We start from the raw sequence: 14,401 nt of genomic DNA, 5'->3' as shown, positions 1-14,401 counted from the left end.
TGATGAATAAACACAGCAGGCATGCAAGAAGTCCCCAGGCCTATTTGATAGCACATTGTCCCAGCCCAGAAACCCATTTCCTCCTGAGGCCGTCAAGGCCGAGAGGCACAGACCATCTTAAGGGAAGGCGAAGAGTGGGGCCGGTGCCAGCGCTCCTCACAGCCGAGATAAGATCAGATGGTGCGCACGCTGTCTGGCCCTGTTCCTGCAGCCCAGCAGATGTGTCTGCTCCAGCTGCCGTGCAGGAAAGAGGAAGGCAGCGTTCTTGGGAACAATGCTGTCGTGGGACAGCCAAGAGGAAGGGATGGACCCCAGCCATCGGCTCAACCCGCAACCTCCTCCCTTAGCTCAAAATCCTGCATCCTCCACAGACTCACTTCCGAGACGTGGAGGACAAGGACCATTTCTTTTCAAAGTCAGCTGGCCAAGAGAGAATTTACTGTAGATTTCTGGCACCATCCCAAGGGCATGGAATTTAAAAGCGGGAATTAACACTTTTAATGAATCCATTCTTCATGCCAGGTCTTGAGCTCAGTGCTTTACAATCATAATCTCATTTAATTCTCACCACAACCTTGTGAGGCAGTTAATACTGTTATCCCCCTTTGATGGATGAAGTAACCCCGGGAGGGCCGGAATGGTCTTAGGTCAAAGGGTAGCGGAGTCTTCAGGACATCACATGCCAGGGTTTTTTCCGTGTCTTGACATAGACTGGGACAGAGGGCAAAGGCACAATCCAGCTGACTGATGGGGGAGGCAGAGAAGGCAAGACAGTTCCTGAGACTTCTCGGGTGGGTGTGCTTGTCCACATGGGCTTGTGAAGTTTCTGGAAGCCCGACCCAGGAGAACACAGTGCTACCAACCTGTTCCGCCAGCCCAAGTGTTGCCGCCCACGTGGGGCATGTTGTCTGGGTCCTCCTTCCCGTGTTTGGGGGAACTCACGTCTTCACCACTCTCTCTGTTGATTGTTATCTAGAAAATGAAGGAATAAGACATTAACACTCTCCATGCCCAGCAACAGGAAGTGCAGGACGCAACGAAGAATTCTTTTTCCCCAGTCCTTAAGGTATCTCATAATCTCAGGCCACAGGACACAACAGATGCTGCTCGTTTCTGGCAAAAAAGTCACCAGATTTAACATCCATTTACTTGGGAAAGAAACAAATTTAATTTAAAAAAAATTAAAAAAAAAAAAAAAAAAGAAAAGAACTGGACTGAGTGACAGCTTCAGAATTGTCCTTGTGCAGAATACGCCTTGAGCATTATGTGAAGAATAAGACCTACCACAGGCAGGGAAGATGGATCTCGCCGGGGACTGGCACTCTTTTGATAGTTTAAAAGGACCACTGCCCACCTGTTCCAGCAAAGTCACAGCAGATATGCACTGACCTATTTAATTTTTAAAGATACCCCATTCCTCAGAGAAACATTATTTTATATAAAATATATAGAAAAGAAGAACAGAAAATGTATGTCCGTGTGCCTCAGTGATAGATGTTATACACATGGACACTAAAAACCATGTATTTCTTTTCTGGACCCACTCTAATTTTATTATGGTATGTTACAGCTTTCCTAGTTCATCTCTCTTTTAAAACTGGATTTACTATTCCTGTGAATCAAACAGAATAAGTGGCACTTTAGTCTTCCTCTGAGAGAGCTTGTGGCTCCTTCATTGGTCCCTAATTTAATTCAGCACAGGTTCACCAAAAGGACCGATAACCAGGCAGGAACACCATCCTAGCGGTCAGCTCGGTAGATATTACTCCACAACAGAAAGAACTTGAAGCAGTTACATCCATGGACCCTATGAGCCTGCTCTCAGATAGAATGGTTTTCAGGGCAGACCAGCTCAAATATGTATTTATATGTTCAAATAAGACATACAGAAAATGTACTGGCAGGACATCACTGGAAGGACCACGGGGCCTACTAAAGCCATGACGGATTGATCACCGCCCTTGAACTGCTTACAAGGGAGCAGGGGAGCTTGCAAATGGCCCTGAAGCATGAGGCCAGGCCAATCTTTAGAGCTGACCCATCTGGCTTTCCATCCTAGATGTTAGGATGAACGAAGGTAGGTAGGTAATTGAAGGCCTTGGCAAAGAAAATGGCTATTAAGAATACATTCAACATAACTTCTATTGTCTTATGTCTAGACTAGTTCATTTCAAATGTTATGACATTGTAAAGAGATTTTAATTAACTGGACCTTTCTGCCATTAGCTTTGGCAGCATTAACAGAGCATTTGCCAGAAGTTCAGCATACCTGAAGAAAATTTAGCAGCCAGGACATGACAATTGATATGAATTCCACACATGTAATCATGCTCGAAAGATGGGGGAAAATACATTTTTTCTCCTTTAAAAAAAATTAAACTATGCAGAATAGCTAACAACATTTAGAGAATAAATGAACATTTAAAATACTTTCCCCCAAACTTGCCACCACTGTCCAACTTTTCTAGAGGTAGTGTAAGAGACAGGTAGTGAATGGAAACATGTATATTGACTACAAGAATTCCTAAAAAAAAAAAATGAATTCTAGGCTGGCACTAACCAATATAATTTCTGTGTTGATACAAACGTTTTTATCTTAAGTATCTAATATGGCAGTCATCAGCCCAATGTGGCTATTGAATACTTGAGGATGTGATTTTTAAATATTAAATTTTAATTAAAATTGAAGTTTCAGTTGCCACATGTAGCTGGTGGCTATCTCACTGGACAGCACAGTACAAGGATAAGTTTGCTTCCACCCAGGAGATACTGTTTGCTTATCTTTGTAGTGTCCGGCAGATGTTTGCCATGAGAAATGAGAAAAACAAGAAACATTTCAAAATTTTGTAGAGTTTTATTCTGTTGTCAATTTAAGAAATCTATAGTAAAGCGACGACTACCATCTCACTGATGTTTTAAAACAAACATAGTAGAACTTACATATGGAAATACACCTATTATAATAAGATGACAAACTTATTTTTCATACATAGAGATACATTTATGACCATAAGGCTGCTCAAAACACTTCTGAACTGCTTCTGGTTGGATCTGCAGAATCCATGGCCAACTTTAAGATTTTTAATGGTGACAATTATCTACATGTTAAAAATAGATTTGATTTTTAAAAAACTGCCAAAGGATACTTGGAGTTGACATCGGGTATGAACTATCTGCTAATTTGCTTTGCTCCCTTCGGCAAGTCAGTTAACTTCTCGGGGCCTCAACCTTCTCATCAGAAACTAACACTGCCATGCTCTAACTGCTTCAATGATTCAAAAGCTGGTAAATAAGGGGTTTTAGTCCAAACCAGGTGCAATTATACAACAACGAGGACTCACTTGCTTATAAGAGTTGTGACACCACAGACCGATTCTAAAAGATGAAGTTCCAGAAATGGTCTGGGCAATGGCAGTATTATTGGAATTATTGTTCTAAACACCATTCCTCACTTTAGGGTGTGTGTGTATATTATTTATTAAAAATAAATAAAAGAACTTCAGAAGAAGCAAATAGAAAGCAAATTCCTACATGACTAATAACTTCCATCAAAAATGAACCTCCTTTAGGCACGTCACACAATCCAGTTATTCTGCTATAAGAGAACAGCCTTCTAGGAACAAACACTAAAAATGATGGCACAGGGCAAAGGAAAAAGCCTTTCAAACAGCCCCCATTTAGTTACGTCCAAAATCACAGTCTTGAAGTTGCAGAGACAACTATAATGGGCCATCAGGGAGGCAGAAAATTTGCGATTCACCTTCTGGGCAGAAAAGTACCGGTGTGTTCTTTGCCACCTGTGTGTCTTGCCAGACCATCTTCTGGGAAATGGCACTGCTCACACTGCCAACAACAAGGCAGCCCCACACCAACCCCAGATGGGAGTCTAGAGATGTCTCAAAATTGACAAATTCTTGACAAAACCAGTCATCAGCTCAAATCTGAGTCATTCTAGAGAAACACATATCATAAAACTCCAAGGATGTTTACTTAAAAGCACGGCATTTGGGGAGTGTATCTAAGCCTGTGTCATTTCATGAATGCCATTAAACTCACTGGAGTCTCTTTCTCTAGGAGGGTGGGAGGAGCTGATCTGACAAGAGGTTTTCAAAGCCATTTTAGGGCATCTCTTACGTGAGTTGACAATGATTTGTGAAAGGTACAAGGCAGGAAGTCTAGGACAGTCCAACCCAGCACAGAAACTGGAACAGCTACTGGGGAAGGCCCATTATTTGAGGAAGCTTGCTTCCTGGGGACAGAAGCATGTGATAGAGCCATTGCTCACTCGGCAAGTTGATAAACTGCTGAATTCTTTCAAGTATGTGTTGAGAAGGGCTTGGAATGCATTTCCTTCACGGGTTGATTTCATCTAGAAAGAGCTCAAGTAAATCAGTCCAGTTACTGAAATAGACGCTACGGTATTCACTTAAATGGATCAAAATTTTCCCCAAACCACAAAATATCGTGGACTCTTACAACTGGTGTTGCAAATTGATGCACACGCGAAGGCCTTTGATGTGTTTCTCGCAGCTGACACAACCTACTTCCTCTTAGATAAGTGTGCTGTAGTCCTAAGAACTCTTTCATATCCTCTTTCATACGGCTTCAAATGGAAAAAAACATGGATCTTGTAAATTATAATGCATAAAAACGTTCCAGAGTACAGCAACCCAAAACCCGAGCAGGGAAGGGACATGACTCATGAAAGCCTGTAATTCTAGGCAAGGCCGTATATTTTAGGCTCCTCCTCAAATGCATGATTGTTAAAAACCATCAGTAAAATGATGTAAATAGCCAGGATATAATCTTGGAAGAAAACTTAGTTCTTGGAGGGATGCCTGGACGACACAGCTGATGTGCATTCTCCAGCTGGAGACTAGGTGTGGCGCGGCAGAATTTCTAGTTGCCTACCCAACATTCACTCCCTCTTTCTTCTTTTTAAACAGAAGTCAGATGAATCATGGTGAGCTGGACTTACGCCCAGCCATCTCATTCCCCTCTGCCAGCGATAGGTCTCGGGGAAGGTATGTGACCCGAGATGGAAGAGAAAGTCGGTCAGGTGGTTTCTGGGAAAGATCTTCGTCTCTCACTGCCCTGGATGTACCGCCCTCCCCTTCCCTCCAACACAGATGCACTGCTGCCTTGGGACGCAGAGTGAGGATGTGATGCATGGAGCTGTGGCCTCCGTCTGGGGACCACGTGGCAACAAGAAGAAGGGGGCAGAGGGAAGGATGGAGGAGGCTACGGTTGAGCTGCTGAACCCACCAGGGGGTCACTTACTTCTGATCTTCTACATAAGTGAATGAATAACGCACGTCCTTATAGTTTAAGCTACTGTTAGTTGGGTTTTCTGCTACTCAGAGTCCATTGCATGCAAACTGATCCACGTCTTAAAGGATGAAGGAGAGGCAGCAGGGCAGAAGCCATTCTTGATCTTCCGGAGGATGTCTTCTCCCAGAAGATGCACTTGAAATGTTCTGACATCAAAAATTGCCATAATAATATCAACACAGAAATTCTACTTTTTACAGTTGCGTATGATTTTCTCGATTGATTGGTAGGCCATTGATCGCATTCACTCGTTTATTTTCTTATTCAAACAGGTCTGTGTATATTTATGGTACATCTAGTGCTCACTGGGATATGGAGATAACACGGAACAGGAGAGTGTTTATAAAGGGGAACGAAGTCACAGCACAGGGTGACACAGACCATAATAAGGCATTAAATCTGTCTGCCTGCAACATGATTGTCTGAGGTAATTCTTTTAAGTTAGAAGTTTCTTTCACAGATACAATGAAAGTCACACTTATATGTCCCTAGGAATGATGGTCTTTCGTATGAAGACAGCTCATTAAAAATAAAAGCTGGGCCTCACCTAGTTTTCATAAATAACATGCGGCCTCCACAATGATAACACATGAGAAAAATACTGTCCATAGGCAGCTTGTGTGTGTTCCAGTGTCAACCTCTGGCAAAGCCATCGAGTATGCAATTTATCTTCAGCTTTTCCTTGGCCGGCGGCAACGTGTGCTTTCAAATAGTCAATGACCTCCTGCCTTCTTTAATCCCGCCTCACTCTTAAGAAGCAGAGAACGATCTGGTTTTTGATCATTAATATTAAAAAATTATACTGTAGCTGATACTCATTTGTACTAATCAGCCCCACAGGGCATTCACACTGTAAGTGTCCTTGTCACTAGCTGAAAAATAAAGTCCTGGACCCTTTGCCCACTTCCCCAAACTCAACCCAACTCGGTCTACCCTCCTGCTTTCTTCTTGAACACTCCTAGAGACTTACGCATACTCTGTTTTCTGGCACAAGTGATGGGCTTGGTAAATATGTTAAAACATTTGAAATCATCACCCCAAACACCCTCCTTCCTCTATCTGATATGATGTTCTGGAATACATCCCTGTATGCACCCTATGTTATTTCTCCACCCGTGTTTATAGTTTCTGACAAAGATCTGTCTCACTGGAATGACCCTTTTCGCTAAGTCCGTTACTAACCATCAAAAACACCTGATCTGATGGAAACAAACAACGCTTTATAGATTTCACAGGCTTGGCCTAACAGGAGGGCAAAATACCGATTTATGACTATCTTACTCCATCTTTTATCATCTGACGGTAGCCATTGGCATAGTGGCTTATACATATATCCATGAACATAATAGATGCGTAATAAAGATTAATGCATGTGTGGGAGGCAGTTCAGCCACAGAACATTAAGAGTAAACTTCCTTGCATACAGTCCTCTCCACAATCAGCTGTCAGCTGGGTGTCTGCTGGGACTCTTCCTGGCTCTTTCCTGCCAGCTCGTAATTGGCAAACAGCACAGTGGGGCCGAGCCCCTGGGCAGCAGAGCCATCCACCCCGAGAGGCAGGAAATACAGGGTCTTATTGGCTCTGGATTGTTCTTAAATCCTGCCCCTGCCCCTCCCTCAGCTTGACTCTAATCCCTACCACTTCAGCTCAGTTTCTGGGGACCCCTGCCGGGCCTGGGGTGCGTCTGTGGGTAGCAGCTTCTCTCCTCGCTCTCTGGCCCAGACAGAACCGCCCAAAACCAAACGATCCGGCTGCAGAATTCATCCCACGCAACCTCTCACCTTACTTAGAGTCTTTCACTTATTCATCTCTTTCTTCCATTTAAATTCTACAATGACACTAATGAACTTATTGACAAAACAGAAACAGACTCACAGACATAGAAAACAAACATGATTACCAGGGGATAAAGGGGTGGGAAGGGATAAACTGGGAGTTAGAGATTTGCAGATACTAACAACTATATATAAAATAGATAAATGACTAAGTCCTACTATATAACAAGGGAACTACAGTCAGTATCTTGCAGTAACCTATACTACCTATAATGAAAAAGAATACGAAAAGGAATATATGTATGTATTTGTATGACTGAAACATTATGCTGTACACCAGAAATTGACTCAACATCGTAAACTGACTATACTTCAATAAAAAAAAATTCTAATAGGAACAAAAGATGAAGACTTTTGGAAAACCTGAGAATACAGAACACTGATAATGGAATCAAGGGGATATTTCTGGGGTTAAGATTGTGTAAGTACAAACAAATCTTCAAGGGAAACCAAGCGTTGTTTTCACTGTGTGTAGGTGAGGGGCAAAAACAACTGGTAAAAACCCACAAATGACTGGCATGGCGACAGTGTACTGAAACGGAAACGCCCCCTTTGGCTGTCACTTGACAGGCAGAGTATCCTCAGCATTCTCACAAAACAACTGCTAATTAAATTCAGAGGCGGTGGAGGCAGAGCACACTGTCAGGTCTTTATTCTCCCCTTTCTCTTTTTGCCTCTTTGATTTTTAAGAGACTTCAAAAGGTTGACATTCAACCCTGGAGTAAATTCAAGCCTGGCTATCTGACTTCCAAAGCCAAGGAAAAGTTAGCAACGCGAGGCCACCTCAACTACGACAAAGAGTGTGCAAAATGTTTTGCTTTTGTTCTGTACAAGGTGGCCCTGGCAAGAGACATCTATTGCCATGTGCTTTTATTATTATTGAAGCTAAGATCTCTTCTGCCATGTCCTGGCCAGGTGATTTCAGTCTTACACTCCAGTCTTGAGTTCTCTCCCGAATACAAAACCTGCTGGGCAATTTTTAAAGCTATTGTGCCTTCCATGTGGAGAGAAGTCTCCGAGGTGTTAAGTGTAGCTAGGAAAGGGAAGGGTGGGTAGGAAAGCCATCCTACTGCTAGCGTGGGTAGAAGTAAAAGGGGGCTCTAATAAGACCCAGGGTCTAAAAATTCTTGGAAGCACTGACCATCACTGCATGCAAACACATTTAGCGTGGGGGGAATTCTTTTCTGAAAATAGGAATGCTAACTGACTCAATGTTGGACGAGTTATTATAGCATACTCCTCATGGAGAAGGTATTTGTAGCATCAAACACTGGCAAATGGTTTTCCGTTGTGCTTATGCTAAAGTCAGGTTACGTCAGTACGCATCACTTCTTCCAGCTATTTTTCATCTGATTGTTGGTTCATCATCTCAGACTATAATCATGTTTATGAAGTCATTGCCTCTTGATGTTTACCCTGGGTTTCCTCAACCATTTCCTCAAGGCACACGGAGTTCTTGTAAAACCTGTGTTTTCACATCCAGCAAGACAGTCTTCCTTGGCTTCCAACTGGCCTGACATTCTCCTACGCTTTTTGACAACCCCTGTGAGTCAAAGCTATGAACCAGAATACAAAATAATGGTGGAAAGAGAGGCCATAGAGAAATAAGCTATGTGCACTGCACACAGACACAGAGCTCAGTAGAGCATGGCCCATGTCCCTCACTAGATGAGAGCATTTCTGGTTTTGTGCTCTAAGGCTCAGGGGTGAGGGACACTTCCAGGCTGCTGCACTAGCTCAAAAGGGAAGAGTGTAAAACACCACTTGGAACACAGGCAAAATATATACATTAAATAGCTGGAATGTACACTTCTAGTGTATGCATATACACACATACATTTTTAAAGAAAGTATTTCTTTAAGTGATAAATAGCATTGCTATGAATCAGTGCTATGGGATGTGTGGGAATACCCGGCCAGGTGGGTAAATGGACACTAGCTCCACACTGAATGTCCAGAGGGCAGGGCTGGGTCTTATTCTCCATCTCAGCTTCAGCACCTGGTCTCTGCGTATCACAGGAGCTCAGTACACGTGTGGTGACTAAGTGAATTGCTGTGTAACAAGCATGGCTGCTGTGGCCATCTCGAAGCTGCAGAATGGCCCCAGTGGTGTACATGCCACCAAGAACATCTAGAAGCCTGGTAACAGCTCTCCTGGAACTTAGGAGGCAAGCTGGAAAGCAGAAAACTTGGGATAGGAGAAAAGAATACCGCTGGATTCTTGCTTTGAAAACATTCTTTTAATTTTAGGTTGTGAAGGCTCTCTTCCTGAGCAATAAACTTAGAACATTAAGTACCAAAGGGTAAAGCTTTTGGATGAAATTTAGGGCACAGTTACATGATGCAAATTACGTTCTATTCATTGATATTGACCTACCTGGCAATTAGATACAAACGATTCCTATAATGATGGTAATTAATTAGGGGTTTATATAATAAAATACAAGCGTGTTTGTCATGCTCTCTTTTATGTTAGTTCTCTGGTTTCCTTAGTGGTGTGAACCTGCCAGTTTCCTGTTTACACCTCAGAACACATAGTCCTTACAAAGGGACAGAAGCCCTGGGTGCCGTCCTAACACATTCCCTCTGCAGTTGCCTCTGGTGGTTCTCCTCCCCTCTCTACACCCCCATGCCGCTCCTCTCGCTCTGTGTCCCCCTCTGAGGATTCCTTCAGCAGTGCCGTCCTGGGTGGCCTGGGAGGTCAAGGGCAGGAGGCAGTACACACTTTGGGACATGGAACTGTGCATGTGTGGCTGTGAATGCCGTGACACGGTCACTTGGCAGTGACAGGGGGGCATCCGGAGGACAGAGGAGAGAACATAAGACAAAGTGAAGAGACCCGAAATTAACCCGGCGCCTTGGGGCTGAACTGGGGTGAGCGGGGTGGCAGCCAGACTTCCTCTCTGTCCTCCCAGTGCCTGGGCTGTCTTCTGTTGTGTGACTCTAATTCTTTATGACACTTAGGAATGTTTTCATGCCTGTCTCCTTCCACTGACATCATTGTCCCCCGGTTCCTAACACAGCGAAGTTGTGCAGTCATGCAAGGTAGCTTAACAGAACCCTGTTTTTTTTTTTTTTTTTCAATTTTGCATTGAAGTGTAGTTGATTTACAATTTTACTTTCAGGTGTACAGCAAAGTGATTCAGTTATACAGACATACGTATATATTTTCTTTTCAGTTTCTTTTCCATTATGTTATTACAAGAAATTAAATATCGTTCCCTGTGCTCTACAGTAGGTCCTTGTTGTTTATTTGTTTTATATATAGTAGAGTGTCGATTAATTTCCAACCTCTAATTTATCCCTCCTCACCCTTTTCCCTTTGGGAACCACCGTTTGTTTTCTATATCTGTGAGTCTAGAACCCTGGTTTTAAGAAATGCTTTATACCCCACTTTTAACTTATTTTGACATGTCTTAATGTCATTTGTTGGGATGAGTAAGTTTAATGTCGATAGAGAATGACAGGCATCTGTAAGAGACAGATTTTAAGGGAAGGAACATGCCTGAGAAGAACTAAGTCGTGTTTGAGAGGAAGTGGGGGGTACTCAGCAGAGAGAGTACTGGGCTGACAGCTGAAGCCTGAATTTCAGCCCAGTGTGGCTCCCAGCTCACTGTGTGATACTGAGTACTTCATTTAACCTTTCTGGGTCTTAGTTTAAAACCCAAAACCAGACTAACTTCTTTCTAGTTGTAAGTTCTTTACACTAGGGTCCTTAACTACCTTTATTTCAATCCTCGTTTATAAGAAAAAGGAGGTGCCATCAGAAATCAATTTGAGCAAAATGAAAATTAAGTGTAAAGAATATTTTGATATAATCATGTAAAAAGCCTGGTTTTTCTTCAAGTTGGTTCAGTAAGATTTTAAAATTAAAAAAAATATATTTTTTTGAGGGGCAGCTTGACATCACAGAAAAAAGTATTTTACTGGAAATTAGAAGACTGGCTTTTTTTTGCTCTTGGTCCTGGTACTAACTGGTGAAGCGGCTTTGGCTGAAGTTACTTTTCTTCTCTTGGCCTTCTTCATCCAGAAAACGAGGGGGGTGACTGGCAGAAATGTAATTTAAGTACACTATGTGATTCTTTTGGTTGATAATGTTTTACATACTTACTATAATATGAAACCTGAACATTGGTTTAACTGAAATTCTAGTACAAATTTACTGAGGGGATGTGTGTATCATACAGCAGGGGTCGGGGGATGTTAACTGTGTATCATATAGTAGGGATGGAAAAGTAAAAGAGAGCTAAATCTTGAATGTTCATGGCTGAAGTCAAAAGATAATGCTTCAAATGGAAAAATCAAGAAGAAGCTTAAGTACATTATTTAGAGATATGGGGGCAAAAATAAATCAGCAAAAAAAGTGAAAGAGTTTGCTTCTGAGCTATTTTTCATAGCAAGCCTTCTACATTTATTTTTAAAGCTATGTACATGGAGAAAAGAGAACCCTCCTACACTGTTGGTGGGAATGCAAATTGGAGCAGCCACTAGGGAAAATGGTTTCAAGGTTCCCTCAAAAACTAAAAATAGGCTTACCAGATGATCCAGCAATCTCACCCCTTGGCATATATCCAGAGGAAATATAATTCAAAAAGACACATGGACCCCAATGTTCACAGCAGCACTATTTACAATAGCCAAGACATGAAAATAACCCAAATGTCCACCGACAGATGACTGGATAAAGAACATGTCAGCATACACACACACACACACACACACACACACACACACACACACACACACACAATGGTTCCAATGAAGTGCCTTCTTCTAAAACCCACCTGTTTTGCCAAGTCTAAGTCGAATACGCTCACCAGAGCACACTTGAGGTTTATGTGAAAACCCCAATAACCAGAGAGTTAGGGCTCATCACTCCTAAACACTCTCCCTTATTGAAGAAGAGCAGGGAGAAATGCACTTGTCACTGCGGTACCAGTTCACCAGTAACCAGTATGTACACTGAAAACACCAACCAACCAACCTCTGTCTGTAAGTACAGATAAAGCCCATAGCCCACTTAGAATGTCTATCATATGAAACATCCCCCCCACAATCCGGTCCCGCTGTAACAGCGCATGCTGCAGCTGTCTCTTTCTAAAGACAATCTCAGTTTTACAATCTAATTTAATTAACTTTGAGTACAATTGAACTGTAGCAATCCTAGGAACGCAGAGAAGCAGGACGGGGCACGCCAGCAGCCTAGACACCAGGTTACCTGAGTTCTGGCTCTAGGTCTGCTACTTCTGATTTATGCACATGGGCAAGATCCCAACTCTCAGAACCTCAGCTTTCTCGCTGCTTACACAATCAACAGGTGCACATGCCCTCACGGAATTGTGAGGTTCAAATAAGACACAAAGCATTTGCTTGACTCTAGGAAAAGTACTTCATCTCTCTGTATCTCAGTTTCTGCATCCACAGAACAAAGGGGGCTGCACTCAGTGTCATTTCCAGTTTGAAACCTGTTTATGTCTCTGGAAAAATGCTTTCAAAATGTAAAGTACTGTTAAAATATATGATGTGGTAGAGACATTATAATTATTAAACAGAAGAAAAGAGAGAACTCGTTATATTTTTTGACTACATGGTTTTATAAATCCCCACCATTTCTCTGTTTTATTTGTTAGTGTGCTGTATAAGCACCAAGCACCTGAAGTCATGGAAGTGAAAGATGTTTCCTGAAAAGAGCACTGAGAGTGAGAAGGGCAGTGGCCCAGGAGAGAAAGGAGCAAAGGAGACGGAGAAGCATCAGATGAGGAGACTGTGGTTGAAGCCAAGAGGAGACTGGGCTTCGACAGAGAGCGAGTGTGCAGAGTGTGCACGGGAAAGCTAAATGAGACGGCAACTGGAAAGGTACCCACGGGATTTAGCGACATGGAGGTTACTTCCTGCTTCAGCAAAAGCAGTTCTGTAGACGGTGGGGGCGGGGGAGGAGAGAAGTCATTAGAACGAGACGTGAGTGACCGGAGGTCTGGAAGGGGAGTCAGTGTGTAGGTTGTTCTTTTAAGAGGCTTTGCTGTGAAAGAGCTTTGAGTCACACGAGTTAGAGTGACAGCAAATGAGATCTGCGGGGTCCAGAAAAATATTTGAGTGTGTTTAAATACTCATGGGAAGCATGCAGAAAAGAGAGGGAATGAAGGTACCTGAGAAAAAGGAGACAAAGGACGGAGCACAATGCCTTCGAAGAGGGGAGGAGAGACTGGCCTTTGATGGATAGGAGGGGAGGCTGGGACAGCTCTGGGCAGGCGCAGACAGCAGAGCTTACGAAGTTAAAGAAACTGCATTCTGGTAGCTTCTATTTTCTTTGGGAAGCATGAGACTGAAATATTGTCTGAAGATTTGGGGGAGTGTGGCCTGAAGTTTGGAGACAGAAGGGACTATATGAGAGTCATTATGTAGATTAGGCTTAAAAGACTAAAAAGACTTTTTTAATTGCAACAGAATTTTAAAAATTTCAAATACATTCCTTTAAATGGTAGCTTTGTGGAACATAACCACCTACTTGGTGATTATTAAGTATTAAATAGACACGCTGGTTGTGAAAAAGAGATAAGGAGGCCAGATTAATGAGATCCAAAGCTATAATTTGGACAAATGGCAGGTATCTGGACATGAGGAGGGCTGCCCTGCAAATGATACCTTCTAGAAGTTGTTTCTGAACTTTCCAAACAAAAGCTGCTTTCATTCCCCTGGGCTCTCACAGCACTCTGTCTTCACACTGTCCTTTGTGACACAACAGTCCTATTAACCCTTTTTACATGTGTGCCTTCTCCACGCGCCATCCTCTGGGCACCTTAAAGGCACAAGCCCATAGCCCACAGCTGAATCATGCGGTGTGCCTTTCATTCAATGCTTGCCTCCTCTGAGCTGGTTGTCTAACTCAAAGAGGAAGTGTTATCTGATTTACACAGACCGACCTTATACACGCTGAGGTAGACTCTCCTGGCATCAAGCGAGCTATCTTGGTAAGAACAAAGGATTTCCATAAACAGCAATGTATCAGCAGATGGGTGGGTCGCACTCGGAAGCAGTGTGTTCTTTACGTGGACCACATCTCTCCTCTGTTTTACAATTTCAAGGAGCCCGATGCAGCCCAGCAAAGAAAATTCAAGGAAATGGAACAACCCACTCTCCCTGCTCCTATTCTTCTTAGATACAAAAGACAGATAATTATCTAAAGTATTTCTCAATATGAACAAGTTGGAAAAGTGACCTTTGAGTCTGTGACAGAG

General features: G+C 42.8%; 1 protein-coding gene across 3 annotated transcripts in view; it reads right to left on the bottom strand.

Annotated features, from left to right (window-relative positions):
- Nucleotides 1-14,401, bottom strand: part of VWA8 (von Willebrand factor A domain containing 8) — a 297,774-nt gene that overhangs the window by 47,062 nt on the left and 236,311 nt on the right. For all 3 annotated transcript variants that reach the window (XM_074378241.1, XM_074378240.1, XM_074378239.1), the window contains exon 38: nucleotides 864-972. In XM_074378241.1, the coding sequence (XP_074234342.1) occupies nucleotides 864-972 (109 nt within the window). The remainder of the gene's footprint in view (nucleotides 1-863; nucleotides 973-14,401) is intronic.

This window comes from Camelus bactrianus, chromosome 14 (assembly GCF_048773025.1).
Source record: "Camelus bactrianus isolate YW-2024 breed Bactrian camel chromosome 14, ASM4877302v1, whole genome shotgun sequence".
NCBI lineage: Eukaryota > Metazoa > Chordata > Mammalia > Artiodactyla > Camelidae > Camelus > Camelus bactrianus.
Note: the sequence above shows the minus strand (reverse complement) of the source record. Positions and strands in the feature narration are given on the sequence as shown.